This window comes from Protopterus annectens, chromosome 1.part2, assembly GCF_019279795.1.
Source record: "Protopterus annectens isolate FY-2018-M chromosome 1.part2, PAN1.0, whole genome shotgun sequence".
Lineage (NCBI taxonomy): Eukaryota > Metazoa > Chordata > Ceratodontiformes > Protopteridae > Protopterus > Protopterus annectens.
In genome coordinates this window covers 828,418,144-828,438,354 of record NC_056727.1, presented here as the reverse complement: position 1 = coordinate 828,438,354, position 20,211 = coordinate 828,418,144, and the positions used below count along the sequence as shown (strand labels likewise).

The window sequence follows — 20,211 nt, the reverse complement described above, 5'->3', positions numbered from 1 at the left end:
CCTGCAACAACTGGAAAGACCACAGAAGTACCCCACCAAGAGGATCACTGGCCTCAAGCAGATGCCCTATGCAGCTCGACTGAAGAAACTCCAGCTGTACTCTGTTGCATACCGCCTACTCAGGGGTGATCTCTGCCTGACATACAAGGCTATGTCCAACCCAGAATTGCTGGACATGCTCCACCTAAAGAAAACCATATCCCCTCTAGCCACACGCTCCAGGGATCTAAACCTCACCACAACAATAAATAGGACGTGTTGGAGGGATAGATTCCTGTCCCAGAGACTTCCCATGCTCTGGAACAAGATTCCAATCTACATTAGGCAGAGCTCCTCGCTAACCCTCTTCAAGAGAAACCTTGACGAGTGGAAGGGAAACAGAAAGTTTACCCCAGGGATCACTTCAGTGGCTCTGCTGGACAGAGGCACAGGGAACTAATCTAAGGGGGCAGTGAAAACCAACACATTCCAGCTAGGCTTATAAATGCCTTCGGGCAGATAGCCTAGTACCTACCTATGAACCTGTAATGGATCTTTTCTAATATTTGGAAAAAGTTTTAGACATAGTATGCAAATCAGCAGGGGTCCAAGGATGATGAACAGTTCCCTATTGTTATCTCCCAAAATTTTCCTGAGAAGTGCCAAGAGATCCCCTCCAGAGGTTGTAATCTTTTGTTGTACCTTGTCATGTGAGCGTGTATGGCGAGATACAGGAGTGTCAAATACTAATGCCCCTGTTGGGGAAGTAGAAGCTATCTGAGAAGGATAGGAAGAAGAACCCCCCTCGATTGCAGACGCCTGTTTAGAAGATGAAGACTGAATGGGGAACCAGTCTGAGATGTACCAGTATCACGTGAACTGGGTGTCCAATGGACAGTAGACTGAAAGGTAGGGGTCTGAGAAACAATAGAGTCTTGTAGAGGATATGGGGGTGGGGGTGCAGTAGCTTCTGGAGGACTGTCATCCTCTTCAGAAGTTTCTGCTTTTTGGCCATCCTCAGTTTGTTCCAAACCTGCTAAGACGAGATAAAGGGACCCCTTTGTACTGGTCTTTACTGCCTTTTTAACCTCTTTTACTTGTTGCAACAATTTCTTATTAACATCCTGCAACCCTCTTAATGCTGACTCCTTTTCCCTTTTAAGTGCTTCACTGTACCAAGAATAAAATGCTGTCATTTGTTCCCCACTTACTTTGCTTTTCTTTTCTTCCAAAATACCTTTCAGTGTCATCAATTTACTCTTATCATGAGTTCAATTTAATGGAAGTACCCCACCAGAACAATTCTTAGTAAACTGAAACCAGTCATGCAGATATTTACAACTTTCTTTCCCATAGTTAAAATACATAAAATATGCAGGTGTTCCCTTTTCAGGGATTTGATCTTGCTTGCTTATCTTTGCTCTCATTTTTCTTATTTTATAAATAAGTAATAATAAAAATGTTAGGCTTACCTTACAACTCCTAGATTCTGGCAGTTCCAAAGACAGAAAATAACTAATAATCTACACACCATACGGGGGGGGGGGGGGGGGGGGTAGGAAGTCTGTCGGCATGCAGCAACAGAAGAGAGGTTTCGATCAGCCTTTTCCCATAGCACCCCCTTGCTTTCATTCCAATGTGAGCTCAAAAGTTACAGCTCGAGCATTGCAGTCGGGATAATGGGGCGGATGGGTACTGTGTCCAGAACTGACCACTCTTTCGGACCCTCTGAGGGTACTTCCACACAATCACACTTTTTAAAGTCCCAGTGTGCTTTAGGCTCATGAATTTAGTTTAACAACGGACACCTCTATGTCCTATCATGCGATAGGCTGATGAATTTGTTTTAACAGTGTATAGTCTACGTCCCAATCATGCTATGGGCTCATGAACTTGTTGCATAGTCTACGTCCCAATCATGCTGTGGGCTCAAGAATTTGTTTTAACAGTGTATAGTCTATGTCCCAATGATGCAGTGGGCTCATGAACTTGTTGTAACTTTATCTTTAACTTTTAACTTTTTCTTTTCTTTCTCTCATGCATTCATACATTGACAGAATACAACATCTCTCATACTTCTTACCTTTCAGTCCTCAGGGTACTGCCCTCAATACAAGGCAGTTCGTTGTGTTAATTTGTCCTTTACTATATGTGCACATACATTTACTATTCTCATTTGCTGTGAGGTCCTCCCACTATTAATAAAGGGTTGGGAGGGTGGCCTAATGGTTAAGGTGTTTGCCTTACAACCACAAGGTACAGGGTTTGAGCCTCACAAGGGATAATTGGCTAGGCTTACAATGGCTCGCAAGGGCAGTTAGCTTAGTACTAACCTATGAATCTATGAACAAAGTAATCTAGATTTGCCTATCACCGTTTTCCTAAACATGAGCTTCACCCACCCAGATTGGCTGGGTGAAAGCGCTAAGTGTGTTACAATAAATTTTGGAAAACGGTGATATCAGTCTATGGATTACTTTTGTTTCTTTAATATTAGTCTTTTGTTGTGTTCGTATTTTTCCTCCCACTATTACTTGTATACCTTACAAACAACTCAGTCAAACACAAACACAGTTATGCACTTATTCTACAAACACAGTCATGCACTTATTCTACATTTTGCTAAAATTGTCTAAAAGAGAGAGAGAAAAAAAACACAAACCGACCCTTTTCCCTTACAAATTTTCCTGCCAAGGCTAGTATGTTTGCACACCCTGAGTAGCTGCACATCTGAGTCTCTTGACTATTCCACACAAAGCAGTGTGGAATTCACAGGAACATGTGTCATGGGCCCTATTCCAGAACTGCCCTGCAGCAATACCAAAGTTCAGCATAAATAAATAAATTAAGAATTTACGTTATATCACTTCAGTCAGGAACAACACTTCAGGATGTGCAAACAGAAATATTATTCTTAAAGTGCTGGGAGACAGTCTTCATAGCAGTTGGTAAATCAGTCTCACGTTACATAGAAAAACTGTATTTTTATACATTTTTCTTATCAAACTTTTCATGCAGCTTTCTTACATTACAATGACTCTGACTAATAGAAAACTTTGCAAATGTCCTCATCCCTCATGATTTTCACCTCAGACTTCACATGAACACCTTCCTATATATGACTCACCTGCTTTCAAGGGGTCTTGTTTTCTGACCTTGGATGTTTCAAACCTTCCCTAGCAACAACACACTCCTAGCCTGGAGGAGTCAGGCTAACAAATTCCTTTTACAATAGCTAACATGCCTCAACTTCATACACTTACTTTTTCCTTGTTACGTATTAAAAAAAAAATGCAGTTGAGACACAGCAGTAATTCTTAGCTTAGGAAGCTGTGTTTTCCCAGCCCTGCATAGAAATTATATTTGTTTTTTAACAATCATATTATAGCATCATTAATGAAACTGAAATTAATATGCATTTTAATAAGCTGATCTTGTCCCATAACAGGCTGTTATAACTCCCCTGTACTCATCCCTCTTTAGACCACTAATAGAGTACAATGCTCCTTTCTGTATGTACCTCGCCAGACACCTGCAGCAGCTGGAGAGACCTCAGAGGTTTCTCAAACAGAAAATTCAGGGCCTTCAACACATGAGATACATGGACAAGACTGAAGGCCCTGTCACTGTACCCTGTATCTTATAGGCTGCTGAGAGGTGACTTGTGCCTGGCCTACAGAGCAGTCTTGGACCCTGACATAATGGAAATGCTGCACATCTGCAAGTCAAATGGGGCAAGATTCACTCGCTCTAGAGATCTTAACTTAGCCTGCGATAGTAACAGTACATGCTGGAGAGACAGATAAGGCTCCCAGAGATTGCCAGTCCTCTGGAACAAACTCCCAGTTCATGTAAAACAGAGTTCCTCAATGACCCTATTAAGCATAACTTAGACAACTGGATGGGAGACTGTAAATTTACCCCAGGGGTGTTGCCTATGTCCAGCTTGGATAAAGGCTGTCAATACTGATCATAGACTCCCACTGAAAATGTAGACCATACAAGTTGGTCAATAAAGGAACAATGGTATGGCATGACTAAGCTGATAGCTTAGTAACCTCCTATGATCATCCTGCTCCCAAAAACCTGATAAGTTTTATAAAGTGCCCGAGGACTGCAAGTTTCTTTGTAAGTGTCCTTCTGCTGACCTCTATCTGGTGTCTGTGCTTTCTGATAAGCCCTCCATATTGTTGACTTCCACTAAATTGCTGCTGTCTAATATGGATAGCAGAACCATAGAGAGACTGGGTAAGAAGGTGTATACTTATGCCACCCTAGCCTTTAGAGCTGTCAGACACACATGGCTGGGTATGTTTTGGCTCTTCTCTCTCAAGCCTGCCAGACTATTTCTGATCTCCATGATTCTGAAGGGAAGGCCACTGCTCTTGCTTTGCTTGGGACATTCTCCCAGGTAGCTCGCCATTCCATTAAATACAGCTATGATGCAGGTGATGCTTTGTCTAGGGCTGCTGTTTTTGGATCTGTTTTGAGGAGGTATTCCTGGCTCAGACTTCAGCCTTTGCCTGATGGTATCAAGGCTAAGCAGATGGATGCTCCTCTGGATAATACGCATTTGTTTGGTGCTGCTGCTGCAGACTCGTTTAAGTCCCTGCAAGAAAAGGGAAAGGTCTTACAGGAGTTGAAGTATATTTTTGTTTCCCTTGTGCAAAAGTTTCAGAGGAATTATCCCAACAAACCTGCCTTTGTACATAGACAGTCTCACCCTTCCCCAAAGGTAAAAAGGGTGGTAGAAGGGCTACCCAAACTCCTTCTACTTAGAAGCCTCCTTTTCCTGATAAACCAGAAGCTGTCTGACTATCTTGTTCTTCTCAGTCACATTCCTGTTTCTTTGCATATTTCCCTGTCCCTTCCTTTTTGGGTAAAAGTTACCCAATACTCCTAGGTTCTTTACATGGTTTAACCCCCCCCCCCCCTTTGGGCATTCTTCAGCCTCTTCAGAAACAAATGCTCTTTTTTCCAAAGGTGCTTCAGGGCCTGTTGGCTCAAAGAACAATTCAGGAAGTTCCAACTCCTCAGAGGAGGAGGGGGTTTTACTCCAGAGTATTCTTGGTCCACAGGAAAGAAGGCACCTGGAGACCCATGCTGGATATTTCTCAGCTAAACACTTTTTTGAAGATCCCTTCCTTTCAGATACTATCTTTTCAAACCTTTTCTACTACGTCCTGCTACTTCCTCAGACTTTTCTAGTTTCCCTGGAATCTCAAGGATGCTTATCTACACATTCCTATTCATCCCCTTTTCAGGATGTTTTGACATTTCTCTGTTACTTCCTGGCATTTTCAATTCTCAGCTTTGCCCTTTGGCCTCTTTACTGTCCTAAAGGTCTTCACCAAATGCCTCGCTCTTGTGAGTGCTTTCTGCAGACCAAGGGGAATACAGGTCTTTCCCTACCTGGACGACCTGCTTATTCAGATTCTTCTCAAGAGATCTTACTTCTGCATCTACACTTTACTATTTGTCTCTTGCAAAGCCTAGTGGGGTTTATTGTATGTTTCCAGAAATCATTTCTGACTCCTTCTCAGGATCATGTTTTTCTGAGTTTTCAGGATCCAGACTGTTCTCCTCCCAAGGCCTTAACTCTCATTGCTTTCTTTCAATCCCTTCTTCCACTGGCTTTAATCACAACCAGATAATTTCTGAGGGCTCTGGGTTACATGGCTTCCACCATGGGCTGTGGGTTACATGGCTTCCACCATTCCTATACTTCCTCTAGCCAAGCTCTACATGAGAAAGCTTCAGTGGTTCCTAAAGTCAGTTTGGTTTCAACATTCTCGTCCTTTAGAGTTTCTAGTTCCTTTGCTTCCATGCCTCAAGCTGGAACTTCAGTCATGGATTCATCAGTTGTCCCTCAACCCAGGGCTTCCTCTTCAACCCCCAGTCTCCTCTCAGGAACTCTTCATAGATGTTTCAGACATGGGATGGGGGGCCTCATTGGGTCCTGTAAAAGTGCAGGGCCTTTGGTTTCATAGGTTCATAGGTTGGTACTAGGCTATCAGCCCTAGGGCCTATACAAGCCTAGCCATAACAATTCCCTGGCTATTTCTTCCATACTATTTACTTCCCTGGACCTCTGTCTAGCAGGGCGACTGATGTGATCCCTGGGGTGAATTTCCTTTCTCCCATCCAATCGTCAATGTTCCTTTTGAAGAGGGCCAAAGAGGCACTCCGCTTGACATGTATGGGCAATCTTTTCCAGGGTCTGGGGAGTCTCTGAGTCAAGAACCTATCCCTCCAGCATGTTTTGTTTATTGTGATGACAAGGTTTAGATCCCTGGAGCGTGTGGCTCTGAGGGATTGGGATTTCTTTAAGTGTAGCATGTCCAACAGCTCTGGGTTTGACATGGCCTTGTATGTTAAGCAGAGATCGCCTTTGAGTAGAAGATATGTGACAGAGTATAGCTGGAGTTTTTTAAGGTGGTCAGCGTAGGGCATCTGCTTTAGGCCTGTGATTCTTTTAGTGAGGTATTTCTGCGGCCTTTCCAGTTGTTGCAGATGTCTTGAGAGGTACATACCAAACGGGGCATTGTATTCAATAATGGGTCTAATGAGGGATGAGTACAGTGGGACAATGACCTCCTTTTTTCTGAATGAAAAGCCCTTAGTGATGAGGTGTGCCACATAGAAGGATTTCCTGACTGTTGTGGCGATGTGGTTATCGAAGGTGAGACCACTGTCCACCTGTGTCCCTAAGTCTCTTATCACACTTTCAGTGTTTAGTGTACTGCCACCTATATAGGTTTATAGGCAGGTAATAGGCTATCGGCCCTTGGGCCTATACAAGCCCAGCCAAAAAGGAACCCTGGCTTTTGCCACCCAAGAAAATGATTTTCCTGTGCCACTGTCGAGCAGAGCCACAGAGGTGATCCCCGGGGTGAATTTCCTATTTCCCATCCAATCATCAAGATTTTTCTTGAAGAGTGCTAATAAGGAGCTTTGTTTGATATAGATAGGTAGTTTATTCCAGAGTATGGGAAGTCTCTGGGACAGGAATCTATCCCTCTGGCATGTTCTGTTTATTGTGGTGACAAGGTTTAGGTCCCTAGAGCTTGTAGCTCGGAGGGATTGGGATTTCTTTAAGTGGAGCATGTCCAACAGCTCTGGGTTTGACATAGATTTGTATGTTAGGCAGAGATCACCTCCGAGTAGGCGATATGTGACGGAGTAAAGCTGGAGTTTTTTGAGACGGTCTGCGTAGGGCATCTGTTTGACGCCAGTAATCCTCTTTGTGAGGTATTTCTGCGGCCTTTCCAGTTGTTGTAGATGTCTTGTGAGGTACATACCAAAAGGGGCATTGTACTCTATAATGGGTCTAATGAGTGATGAGTAGAGGGGAACAATGACCTCTTTGTTTCTGGATGAGAAACCTTTTGTGATGAGGTGTGCCACATAGAAGGATTTCCTGACTACTGTGGCGATGTGATTATCAAAGGAGAGACTACTGTCCCCCTGTGTCCCAAGGTCTCTTATCACACTTTCGGTGTTAAGTATACTACCGCCTGTGTTGTAGTTCATGGGTACAGAGTTTTTACCAAACGGGATGACAATGCACTTTTTGGCATTGAGCTTGAGGCCATGGCTTTGACACCAGGCATCTGTCTCAGCGAGGCTCATTTGTAGGATGTCTATATCGTTAGAGGAGTTTCGATTATGACTCCTAGTTTACAGTCATCTGCGAACTTCGTTAGCCAAAGACCTTCTGTGTTAGCCTGTACTTCAGAGAAGTAGATACCAAACAAGACCGCTGGTAATTCACGGGTACATGTTTTTTTCCCAAAGGGGATAACTATACATTTCTTGGCATTGAGCTTGAGCCCATGGCTCTGGCACCAAGAATCTGTTTCTGTAAGGCCCTTTTGTAGAGTATCCACATCATTTGGGGATTCAATAATGGCTTCCAGTTTGCAGTCATCTGCAAACTTTGTTAGCCAGAGTCCTTTTAGTGTTGGCCTGTACTTCAGAGAAGTAGATGCCAAACGAGCAGTCACAGGACTGAGCCCTGAAGTACTCCACTTGTCACTTGTCTGGAGCTGGATTTGGAGTCAGCTACTTTTACAGTGTGGGTTCTATCAGTAAGCCAGTTAGCAACCCATTGGGTGATGTTGGGATTAATGCCCAGCTTAGTAAGCTTATCTATGATTCCAGAGTGGGGGATGGTGTCAAAGGCCTTGGCAAGGTCTAGATAGGCTGTGTGAACCACCTTACCCTTGTCCATGGCTCCGGAGACTGATTCGAAGAAGTCAATCAGGTTCAGGAGATGAGATCGGCCCTTCATGAACCCAAGCTGGGTGAGGTACAGTGTTTGAAGGTTGCCAATGTCTTTGTTTATAAGTTCCATGATAATACGCTCCATGGCCTTGCAGATAAGGCTCGTCAGACTGATGGGACGGTAGTTTTTGGGATCCAAGGTGGATCCCCCCTTGTGGAGTGGGATAACTGTAGCTCTGCGCCACTCAGTGGGCATGAAACCTGAGGTGAGGCTATGATTAAACATGACACTTAGGTGAGGTGCCAGTTCATATTGCAGTTCATGTAGTACACAGCCCGGGATGTCATCTGGTCCCATGGATGCTGTATTCTTAGCTTTGGAGAGTGCGTCTTTTACCTGTGTGGCCGTTATTACCGGAATTTGGCAATCTTCCGGTATTGAGATGGGCCATTTAGAGGGTGAGAGGGGGGTGAAGTTGGCACAGAATCGATCTGCCAGGATATTGGCAATATCCTTGGGATCAGTATATTTAATGCCATTCTGTTTTATCTCAGAGCAGATCTGAGTATTGACATTTAGATTCTTGACATAGTTATAGAATGCCTTGTGGTTGTCTTTGTAATCTTTGGCAATTTTATTTTTGTAACTAGCTTTGAAGGATTTTATGAGGGATCTCAGTTTCTTACTGAGGCTGGTAAGGGAGTTTTTTGCATCCTGGGATTTTCCTCTTTTCTGCAACAGTTTCTTCCTTTTGTTGTAAAGTTTGTTTATGGCAGGGGGCCACCAGATTGGCTTCCTTTTTTTGGATGAGAGCATCTTGGTTCTATTTGGGATGGCACAATTCATGCATGAGTGGATATGCTCATACATTGCCTTAGTGTAGGATTCAGCAGTTGAACTTTCAGTTCCCGTCTGCATGAGTGTCATGAAGTTTGTCACTTCTGACTTGAGTAGCATGAAGTTGGCTTTGGAGAAGTTTTTTATGGAGGTTTCCTTACTGGGTGTGGGGGTGGGATGTGGATGTTAAGGGTGATTAGCTTATGGTCAGACCTGACTAACGAGGGGGGTGACCATAGGTGTGGAGCATCAATTTCCCATCAGGTTGAGGATATTGGAGCCCCTTGTGGGACAATGGATTAGTTGATCCAGGGCGTTGGAATTTATGAATTCCAAGAATCGTTGGGCAAAGGTGTTGGTACACGAGTAGTTTTCCCAGTTAATGGCAGGGTAGTTAAAATCACCCAGTATTAGGATGTTTGGTTCTATCTTAATATTTTCCAGTATGTTTAGAAAGGTATAGTGAGAATCTTGGGGCATGTTGGGGGATCTGTTGCAAGCTACAATTTGGATTGCAGTCTTACCTAGTGTTAGTTGCACCTGGAGAATTTCAGACACATTGTGTTGGACAACTAGTCTGGTGGTGTGAATATCCTCGGTGAATATTGACAGTCCTCCACCTTTAGTGTTTCGGTCCTGGTTTGGTGGCTGAAAAGTGTGGTAAGAGTTGTAGCCTGGTATTGCAGGGGTGCTCTCTGGAGCCTTGAACCAGGTCTCAGTTACTGCACAGATATCGATGTTCTCCATTTTTAGGAGTGCCTCGAGAGAGTGCATTTTGAGGTTTAGACTTCTAGCATTGAGTAGCATTACCTTCAGATTTTGCATGCTTGTACCTGTTACGGTGGTGGTCTTGTCCTTTGAACTTTGCCTAAAAAAGTTTCTTCGTCAAAAGAAGGACCACATCAGTGTCAGAGATGAGTGCTCTTTTTCTGGCTCTTCAGGCTTATCATTCTCTTTTTCTTCAGGTCCCCTTAGGATTCTCACAGACAATGCTATAGTGATGTAGTATATCAACAAGCAAGGGGGTGTCAAGGTGTTACCTGCTGTGCAGGCTAGTTCTTTAGGTCTGGGATCTAGCTGTTCAGTCTCAGGTGACCCTTCCAGTTTATATTTCCTTAGATCAAAACATAGTGGCAGATTCTCTGAGCAGTTCCATAAAACAATCCCATGAGTGGATGCTTCACAGGGATATATTTCTGGACATTTTCCACCAGTGGGGTACTCCGCAAATAGATCTGTTTGCCTCCCCTCTGTACAGACTACTTCCCCGCGTTTGCACTGGAGTCCCATGTTCTCTGGCTTGGAAGGTGGACACCCTGTCTTCTTCGAAGGGAATGTTTGTTTATGCCTTCCCTCCCCTTCCTGTCTTTCCAAAAGTCTTGCTTAAGATAAAACAGGATGCTCATAAAATCTTGCTGGTGACTCCCCTTTGGCTAAGACAGCATTGGTTCCCTCTTCTTCTGCATCTTGCCAAGGGCAATCATCAAAAGTTACCTCACAGGGTGGACCTATTCACACAAGACAAAGGATCTCTCATCCATTCCCACCTGTCCACTCTTCAGCTGACATTGTGGGTGATAGGGTTTTGATCCGCCAAAGACACCTTTTTTTCTGAGGACATGCTTCGGGTCCTGAAAGCGGCCAGGAAACCCACTGCTAGAAAATCCTACGTATCCAAATGGAAGAGGTTTTCTGTTTGGTGTCTTTCTCATAACCTGGATCCACTTACTGTGGATGATGTCCTTCTATTCTCATGTTGCAGTATTCTAAACGTGAGGGATCATCTGCCTGAGGCAACCCAAACATCCGGTCCATATACAAAAGCTTAGTCTGGCTGCTGTGTGGTGTGTGGGATGTCACATGTAGGTACCATAAATTGTGGGCCATAAATATGATGTCTGCACGCACAGACCTCATAATTTCTCTGCCACCAGTCAAACGTCAGCTCGCTCTTTCTGCTCCACGCCAAAGACATCTAAAAAGATAAGTACCCCATTGGGGAATCTTTATTTTTTTTCTAGTTCTGGTTGCTGTCATTTAATTGTTAGCTGATTCCATCCATGTCATCTAGGAAAGGAAAATGTAAGTGTGGACATCAAATCCCGTACAAAGACAGCCACGACCTCTGCCTCTTTTGCTTAGGGTCTTTCCAGAACTACAAATCCTGCTCTGTTTGCCTGTTGTTTGTTCCGAAGACCCTATGCAGCCATCTAGTGGCCCTTAATCTTTTCATTGAGAACCGACATCTTAAAAGACTAGCCTGGGGTATGGAAGAGATGCCTGGTGTGTTGGCCGAACCACCTAAGAAAAAGGCCACAGTTTCAAGGCCTGAGAAAGCACCTGCACCTCTGGATTCGGACGTCCTGCCAGCCATCAATCTAGGGGCTGAGGTATGTTCAATGGCTTCGGCTACTACGGCGGGTTCCTTTTCAGACACCACTCTAGTTTCTCTGACCGGCACATCCACTGATGTTATTCTGACATCAGTTTCTGATGTCAGAGAGAACCAGATTCACCTGGATACCTTTTGCCAGCTTCCATTTCTGAGAAGTCTTTCTGTATTCCTTCTCTTTCCTTTGATGCCTACGCCTCCTCAGACACTCTCACTGAGGGTATCCCAGATTGGCAAGCATTTTCCTAATCCCTGTGCCAGGCCTTCATGGCCCTTGGGCCTGCTACTTCACAGGCCCCGTCAGCTCTGCCAGCCCTGAGTCCCAGGCTTGCATCCTTAGGCCCCTTGCCTCAAACTCCAGAAGAGGAATCTTACTCATCATCTTCTGATGAATCCCTTTATTGTACTTCTCAACTAGCATCCCCCTTAGGATACTGCTCACCAGAAGAGGACTCCCTAGAAGGTGATTCCCCACCAGAAGACATTACATTTGGGGAAACAATTACCAAAATGAGGGAGTGTTTCAAATCGGATTCCACCCAAATGACAGAGGTTCAAAAAAGTTATTACGAGCTTCTCCAGATGGAATCCCCTTCTCCCTCAACCATCCCTGCATACTTGGATGCCTTTGCTTCATCCTTCAAAGCTCCTGATTCTCAGCCACCTGCACCAAAGAGACCAGACAGGTTCTATGAAGTACTTGGCAACTGTAAATTTCCCATTAAGCCCCCTTTGGCAGACCCTGCTGTAATTGCTGTCACACTGGATAAGCAATCCAGACAGATCCCCTCTTCTTCTTTGCCTCCATCAGATAAAGACAACAAAATGATGGACAGGGTAGGAAGGAAAATTTGCACATCTTCTACCTTGGCCTTCAGAGCCATCAACTACCAATCTCATATGGTGAAATATGCCCTGGCTCTTATTTCCCAGGCCTTAGATCAACTTAATGCTGCTCCTGATTCCTGTAACAAGGCACAGGTGGCCTCTACCCTTTCTTTGGCTGCACAGGTCTTGAGTCACTCCATAAAATGCAGCTGTGATGCTGCAGAAGCATCATCTAGATCAGCTGCCTCTGCTTCTGTTCTTCAGACGTACTCCTGACTTAGGTTGCAACCTCTGCCTGATGATTTTAAGAGCAAAATCATGGATGCTCCAATTGATAATAGTTTTCTTTTTGGTAAACAGTCAGCAGAGCTTTTTAAGACATTGCAAGAGAAAAGTAAAGAGTTGCAGGACCTCAAGCATCTCTTTGCATCACCAGTGCCAAAATTTCATAGAAACTACCCTGCCAAACCCAATTTTGTCTGGAATGCCTCTGCACCATCCTCTTCAAAGCAAAGAAAAGGTGCCAGGAAATCATCCTCTGCCAGGCATACCTTCCTCTAATCTACTCCTAGACCTCCCTTTCCTGACAGGCTCAACAATGTGTGACTGTCAGACACCTACCAACAATCATCCCCTTTTTGCCCGCCTCTCTCTCTCTCTCTCTCTCTCTCCCTGTGACAACACATCACATCAGACAACTGGGTCTTGTCAATAGTGGAAAAAGGGTATTTCATGACTTGGAAAGAAAAACTCATCCCAAAAGGAATCCCACATCCCCCAAAGGACCAAATTCACCTCATCCCACAGGTCATGGTCTGTCAAGCACAATTCAAAATGTCCCACCTGGAGAGGAAGGCCTAGGATTTTATTCCAGACTCTTTTTGGTCTCAAGAAAGGATGGACCATGGAGACCCATCCTGGACCTGTACCTACTAACCACCTTTCTCCATGTTCCCACCTTTCGCATGCTCTCCCTTCAAACTCTTCTTCCACTTTTGACCCCCAATTCATATCTGGCCACTTTAGACCTGAAGGATGCATATCTTCACATCCCTATTCATCCGTCTTACTGCGAATACTTACGTTTTGCTGTGCAGTCCTTGCATCGTCAGTTTACTGCCTTGCCTTTTGGTTTGTCCACAGCACCAGGGATATTCACAAAATGCCTAGCTCCTGTAGTAACCTTTTGTAGAATAAAAGGCGTTCAGATTTACCCTTAGCTGGACTACCTCCTTATCCAAGCAGATCATCCAGATACCCTCCAAAGGCATTTACTATTCACCATTTCCCTCCTAGAAGCCTTAGGCTTCACCATCAACCAGCTCAAGTCCTCCTTGACCCTCTCACAAGATCAGGTGTTCCTGGGGTGCAGAATAAGGACAGATCTGATGAAGGCCTCCCTCCCTCCAGAAAAGGTCACATTTTTAACTTCATACATCAAGGATCTACTCCTAGCCAGCAGCATTTCGAGCAGGAAGTTTCTTCGCCTCTTGGACTTCATGGTAGCCACACTTCCAATGCTGCCCCTAGCCAGACTACATCTGAGAAAGTTTCAATGGTACCTGAAAAATGTTTGGTCCCAACATGCTCATCCATTCAGATTCCTTTCCTGCCATGTCTCAAGAAAGAGATTTGTTGGTGGCTCCGCAAGTTCACCAGAACCTAGGATTGCCTCTACAACCTCTCCCTGCGGATCAACAGATGTACACAGATGCATCAGACCTGGGGTGGGGAGCAACTATGAATGGTCTGAAGGTTCAGGGACACTGAGATTACCATCAAAGGAAAAAAAACATAAAAGCAAAGGAAATGACTGCCCTTATCCTAACCCTAAAGAAATTCCTTCCCTTCATTCTCCCAGGACTTCTGAAAAATTTCACAGACAACTGTGGTAGATCAACAAACAAGGAGGGATCAAAATCCTACCTACTTTGCAGGTTAGCCATCCAGCCTTGGGAAATGGCCACCCTCTCCAAGGTAATGCTGCAGGCAGTTTACAATCCATCACAAAACAATGTTCAGGCAGATGCTCTCAGCAGGTCAGTATCTCTGTACCATGAATGGATGTTGCACAGGGTGTGTTTCTTGTTATAGTCCACCAGTGGGGTATACCTCAAATAGACTTGTTTGTATCCCCTCAGTACAGGCGACTACAGATGTTCTGCACAAGGACTCCCTCTCCTAAGGCATGGAGGGTGAATGCATTTTTGATTTCCTGGAAAGGGATGTTTCTTTATGCATTCCCCCCTTTCCTCTCATACAGAAAATCCTGTTGAAGATTCAACAGGACAATCCCAAAATCTTGCTGATGACACCCCTTTTCGTTAAGGCAGCATTGGTTCCCCCTTCTTTTTTCGCTAGCCAAGGGCAGTCACCACAAGTTCCCTCACAAGGTGGACCTCATCACACAACAGAAGGAATCTCTTATCCACCCACTCCTACAAACCCTCAAACTGACCCTGTGGGTGGTAAAACTTCTGATCCATTTTAGACACCTTTAGTTAGAGGATGTGCTTTCTGTCCTGCAGGAGGCCAGGAAACCCACTACCAGGAGATCCTACCTTTCTAAATGGAAAAGGTTCTCCAATTGGTGTCTCCACAAACAACTAGATCCTTTTCAGGCAGATGTACCTCTTATTTCATCTTACTTGTCTGAACTTCTGAAGAAGGAACTTTCATATTCCTCAGTGAAAGTCAATTTATCAACTATCTCTGCGTGCCTACCTCTCAATCCTCCTTTGCTATCCAGATTAGAGTTTAAGCTTTTTCTTAAGGGTATGATCCATATCAGCCACCAAGAAAACCCAGTCCCCCTTCTTGGGACCTAAATTACATTCTAGAAAAACTCACCACTACACCTTTTGAGCCAGCAGCGTCAGGCTCCCCGATGATGTGCACTTGGAAAAAAGCTTCTGGTAGCCTTGACTTCAGCTAGGAGGGTTTCAAAGTTACAGGCACTCATGGCTATCCCACCATACCTGATATTTCATAAGGATAGGGTCTCCCTTCGCACACACCCATCCTTCATGCCTAAACTGGTCAATGAACTTTCACTTGACCAATCCATCCACTTGCCCACCTTTTTACCTTATCCATGTAATGACAGTGAGAGAGTGTTCCATTCCCTTGATGTTCACAGGCAACTTAGATTTTACCTGGACAAGACTAAGAATATAAGAAAGTCTAACCAGTTGTTTGTCTCCTTTCACCCCAGGGCTCTGGGGAAAGCTGTCTCCAAACAAACAATTTCTTTACGGATTTCCAAAACTATTACCTTCTGCTATTCTTTCCATGGCAGACACCTCTCCTGTACTGTGAGGGCCCACTCTACCAGGGCTGTGGCCTACTCAGGGCTTTTTTCAAAGGTTTAGATATTGCCACTATCCACACTTTCACTAAACATTACAAGCTGGGCTCTATCTCCAAGGCTAGGGCAGGTTTTGCAAAAGCCATCCTGCATAGTTTCCTCAAAGGTTCTTCTTCTTCTTCTTCCACCACCCATAACACAGGCTGAGCTGTGGTACTCTGCCTCATGTTTAGAATACTGCAACATGCAAATAGAAGGACATCAAATAGTTGTGTAAATATCTTACCATAACCATAGATGTCCTTCTCTTCCATATTGCAGTATTCCTATCCCTCCCTCCTGCCCCCACTAAGACATCTACTGCTTCATCTCCTTTACATTCATTTAACTTTCTGTCTCTGGATGACATCCTGATCAGCTTCCCCTAGACTACTGTCCGACTGGGGCATTCATTTCTGAGGTCTGTGCATGCGAACGTCACATTTATGGCCCACGGTTTATGGTACCTACATGTGACGTCCCACGCATCATACAGCAGCCAGGCTAAGCTTTTGTATATGGGAGGATCCTTCATGTATGGAATACTGCAACATGGAAGAGAAGGATATCTTTGATTATAGTAAGAGTTTACACAACTATTCTTTCCTTTGGTTCTCTCTTATTTGTGTGAATTGCTCAATGCTGGGTTGGCCTATTCTTCTGTTAAGGCCCACCTTTCAGCTATCTCTGCTTGTCTGCCTTTGCCTCCCCCTTAGCCCTGTAGGTTTGAGGCCAAACCGTTTCTTAAAGCAGTCCTTCACATTATGCCTCTTAGGAAGTCTGTCCCTCCTACCTGGGACCTTAATCTTGTTTTAGAAAAATTGCCCTAGGCTCCTTTTGAGCCTGCTGCTTTAGCTTCCTTGCAGCATTGTTCTTGGAAAACCATTCTTCTTTTGGCCCTAACTTCTGCTGATCCTCCTTGTTTACTTTTCCATAAGGACAGGTTGTCCATTCTTACTAATCTTTCTTTTATGCCCTAGGTGATTAATGAGTTGTCTCTTAATCAGTCTGTTCATTTGCCCACTTTTTTCCCTTCTCTGCAGTTTGCTAGTGAGAAGGTTTTGCATACCTTGGATTTGCATAGACAACTCGGCGTCATTTGGATTAAACTAAAGCTTTTTGTTTCTTTTTATACTAAGTCTTTAGGTTTGGCTGTTTCCAGGCAAACCATTTCTTCTTGGATTTCTAAAGCCGTTTCCTTTTCCTACTCTTTTCATGGGAAGAGCCTTCCTTCCTCTGTTAAGGCTCATTCTACTAGGGCTGTGGCTTCTTCTGGTGCTTTTTTCAAGGGTTTGGATACTAATTCTATTTTTGAGGCAGCTACCTGGACTTCTGTGCATACTTTTACCAAGCACTGTAAGTTGAATATGATTTCTAGGGCCAGAGCTGGTTTTGCTAGGGCCAGTCTCCATGACTTCCCAGAGGGTTCTGCTGGCCCTTCCTCCTACTAGTCTTGTTCCTGAGTTATTGCACTTTCCCTATTGTAAAGAATACTGCAACAGTGATATGGAAGGACATACTACAGCTGTGTAAAATCTTACCATCACACTAGATGTCCTTCTCTTCACTGTTGCAGTACTCGCTCCCTCCCTCTTCCCCCTAATTCTTTTTCCTTCTGGATGTGCTTGTTACCTTCCAGTATCTTTGAACTGTCGTTCCTACTGGGGCTTTTCACTTCTGAGGATGGTACGTTCAGACATTATGCTGTGTGCAGGGAGTATACATGTGATTTACGGCGTACCATATACAACCAAAAGGCTTTGGTATACTGGCCAGATGTTGGGCTGCCTTTGGCAGGGGATCCCTATTATAAAGAATACTGCAGCAGTGAAGAGAAGAACATGTACTGCTATGATAAGATTTTACACAAATGTACTTTCTCCATTCATGAGGCACGAAGCCTGTTTGGAGGCAACAGTTAAATAGTAATTCCAGAGGGCCTGATAGATCATGTTTCATGCTATTTAGAAGGCATCCTGGAATATTGCCTGGGCTCAGTGATGCAGTGTTCTTGGCCTTAGAGAGAGCATTAAGGATCTGTTCCTTAGTGATAGTAGGGGGAGTTATATTTGATGATATTTCCTGAGGGAAGTTTGATGGGTAGAGAGAGAGAGAGAAAAAGTTGGAGCTGAATTTTTCAGCCTGTAGCTGTATTTTGTAGAATGCATGGTTTTGATTTGTTTTTGATAATGTTTTACAATGCTTGTTTTTTTTTTATCTTAATCATTTATTATGTATGTGTGTCTTTACTGTAATTGTTGTTACTGTGGACCAGGTCATGGCTGAAAATGTTCCTTGGACCAGTTTACTTACAAGGTTAACAAATGTGAAATAAAACATGAAATAAGTAAACAGTGTGACACTGTGAACCTGTCAGCCTCAGCCTCAGCATATGAAACAACTTAGCTGGCTGCATTATCTGCGTGTTGACATATTGTGCATGTCAATCCTTACTGCTAGCATAGACAAGTTATAGTAGAGGAAAAAAGTGAAAGTAGACGATATTGCTGCAGCTGAACCCAGTGATTTGATCTCTTTACAAGACAGGCAGCAGTGACATTTACTTGCATAAGATGTTTAGCTTGCAATAGCAATAATCCACAGCTGGGTGTGGGTGATGCTGAATTTACCCACTGTTGGTATGGTTTGGTCAAGGGGGCGAAGCTCGAGTGACCAAACAAAGTCAATCGTGGGTTAATTAGCATTACCCACACCCAGCCATGGGTTATTGCTATTATACAATGATTTTATTTAAGAAAAAAGTTACTTAATTTTCTTAAATAATGTCCTTGTATAATGGCGCCATTCTGCTGTTCCACATTTTTCCTGGTATCCTGGGGCTTTCTTGATGTACTGAGCATGTGTATGGGACTTTTGTTCCCATGCCGACGCAGTACATCAGTGCTGTGTAAAAGAAGCAACAGAGAAAGAAAGATAGCAGTTGATTTTTTTTGTTGTTGTTTTTAATTTAAAAAAAATGAAATTAGGAGACTATATGGGAGAGACGGGAAAGAGAAAAAATAAGGATAATCAGGTACGTTTCTCTGGTTTTGCATAACATACTTGATTGTCCTTGTATTTTTCTATGCCCCTTCTGTCTCCTTCCTTTGAAATCTCCGGTTTTTGAAAGTGTATTTATTTATTTATTTTGAATAAAAAAGTAGAGTTTCCGTAGCATATATTAATAGAAGTAAGTCCGGGTGACTAGCCTTTTTTCCATTGGTATATACTCAGTTTACAATGGGCACACTAGTTGGGGTGACCAGTCAACGTACTCATTGTTTGAATGTTAATGACCAGTCATTGTATAACAAGAAAATAAATAACAGAAACATTAGTGTACAAATTCCCACTCATGTCCTGTGAGCATGATGCAATGTCACTACATTTGATTGCCTCATTCTGTTTGTATATATGTTGCATTGGTTTGTGTGTGTGTATATATAGCCCTGACTGTGTCCGTGGGTGAGTAATAAATCTGCTAGACAAAATAATACACAGTTGTGTTGACTGGTGTCATTCTTGGATACTGTTGCTTTAAAATGCATTTATTTAGCAAGTAAGACTAAGTTCTGTTTGAACTGCATATCCTTTTGTTGCAAATGCAATAGTGAAATAGCATGTAATATGTATAATAGTGTAAATCAACTCTTAAGAAGTATTTATTGCAGCATGACTCTTCTCTTATATCTAATGTGAATTTCTGAAGACAGAAGGTCTTACCTCATTTTTATGTGCATTGTTGGTTTCAGGAATATTTACTGGCTGGTGCAGATATTATTGAAACAAACACTTTCAGCGGCACACGTATTGCCCAGACAGATTATGGTCTTGAGGATCTGGTAAGGACACATATCTGATTTGAAAATGACTTTTTTCATTCAGTTTAATTAATGTTATATTTTTGTGTATTTTATAATTGGTAGTGTGCAGTTCGTATTTTACTTTGTATTCTCTTTGTGTGTGTGTATTCTAGTGGATATGGTTATCTGTTTACCACTGTAATGGAAGAATTAGTATGCTCTTTGCTTTATTGGGTTGACGGTAGAGCTGTGTCATATGCTTATAGGTACATGTTCTTTCTTTTTTCGTAGCATTGCTGATAGGCATACTTTTAGCGGACTTTGCCTAGAGCATATACTAATAGTAGTAAATAAATGCTCCATCATTGCTCTACTGATCTGGGATGAGTGGGTCCATCCTCCTCAACAAGTAAGACTGAAATGACAGTTGGTATAATTGCTGGTTGTTTTTTAGGCTATTTTCTGTTGTCTCAGTGTTCGTGTGTGTTATTTGTTCAGGTTGTGCATTAGTGATGGACAGTAAGACTTCCAAAAAGTGCACTGGATGTGGAAATAAGGTTATTTCCCCAAACAGAAGCACCTTTTTGAGAATTATGCACCTAATATTCAGAAGTGTGTTATAGACATTTTGACCTTTTGAAGGAAAAAGTATGTGTGTAGTGGGGTGGGGGAGGTAGAAGATGTGAATGTGGGTGAATCCAGTTTGTGAGTGTATGACTTATTTCTGGGTGGAGGGACAGAAAGATGATACTGCAGATTAAGAAGCAAGAGTTTGTAGTTGCACTCTGGGTGATGGGCA

General features: G+C 43.4%; 1 protein-coding gene across 2 annotated transcripts in view; it reads left to right on the top strand.

Moving 5' to 3' along the window:
* Nucleotides 1-20,211, top strand: part of MTR (5-methyltetrahydrofolate-homocysteine methyltransferase) — a 1,755,520-nt gene that overhangs the window by 287,069 nt on the left and 1,448,240 nt on the right. For both annotated transcript variants that reach the window (XM_044059073.1, XM_044059064.1), the window contains exon 3: nucleotides 19,362-19,451. In XM_044059073.1, coding sequence (XP_043915008.1) covers nucleotides 19,362-19,451 — 90 coding nt within the window. The remainder of the gene's footprint in view (nucleotides 1-19,361; nucleotides 19,452-20,211) is intronic.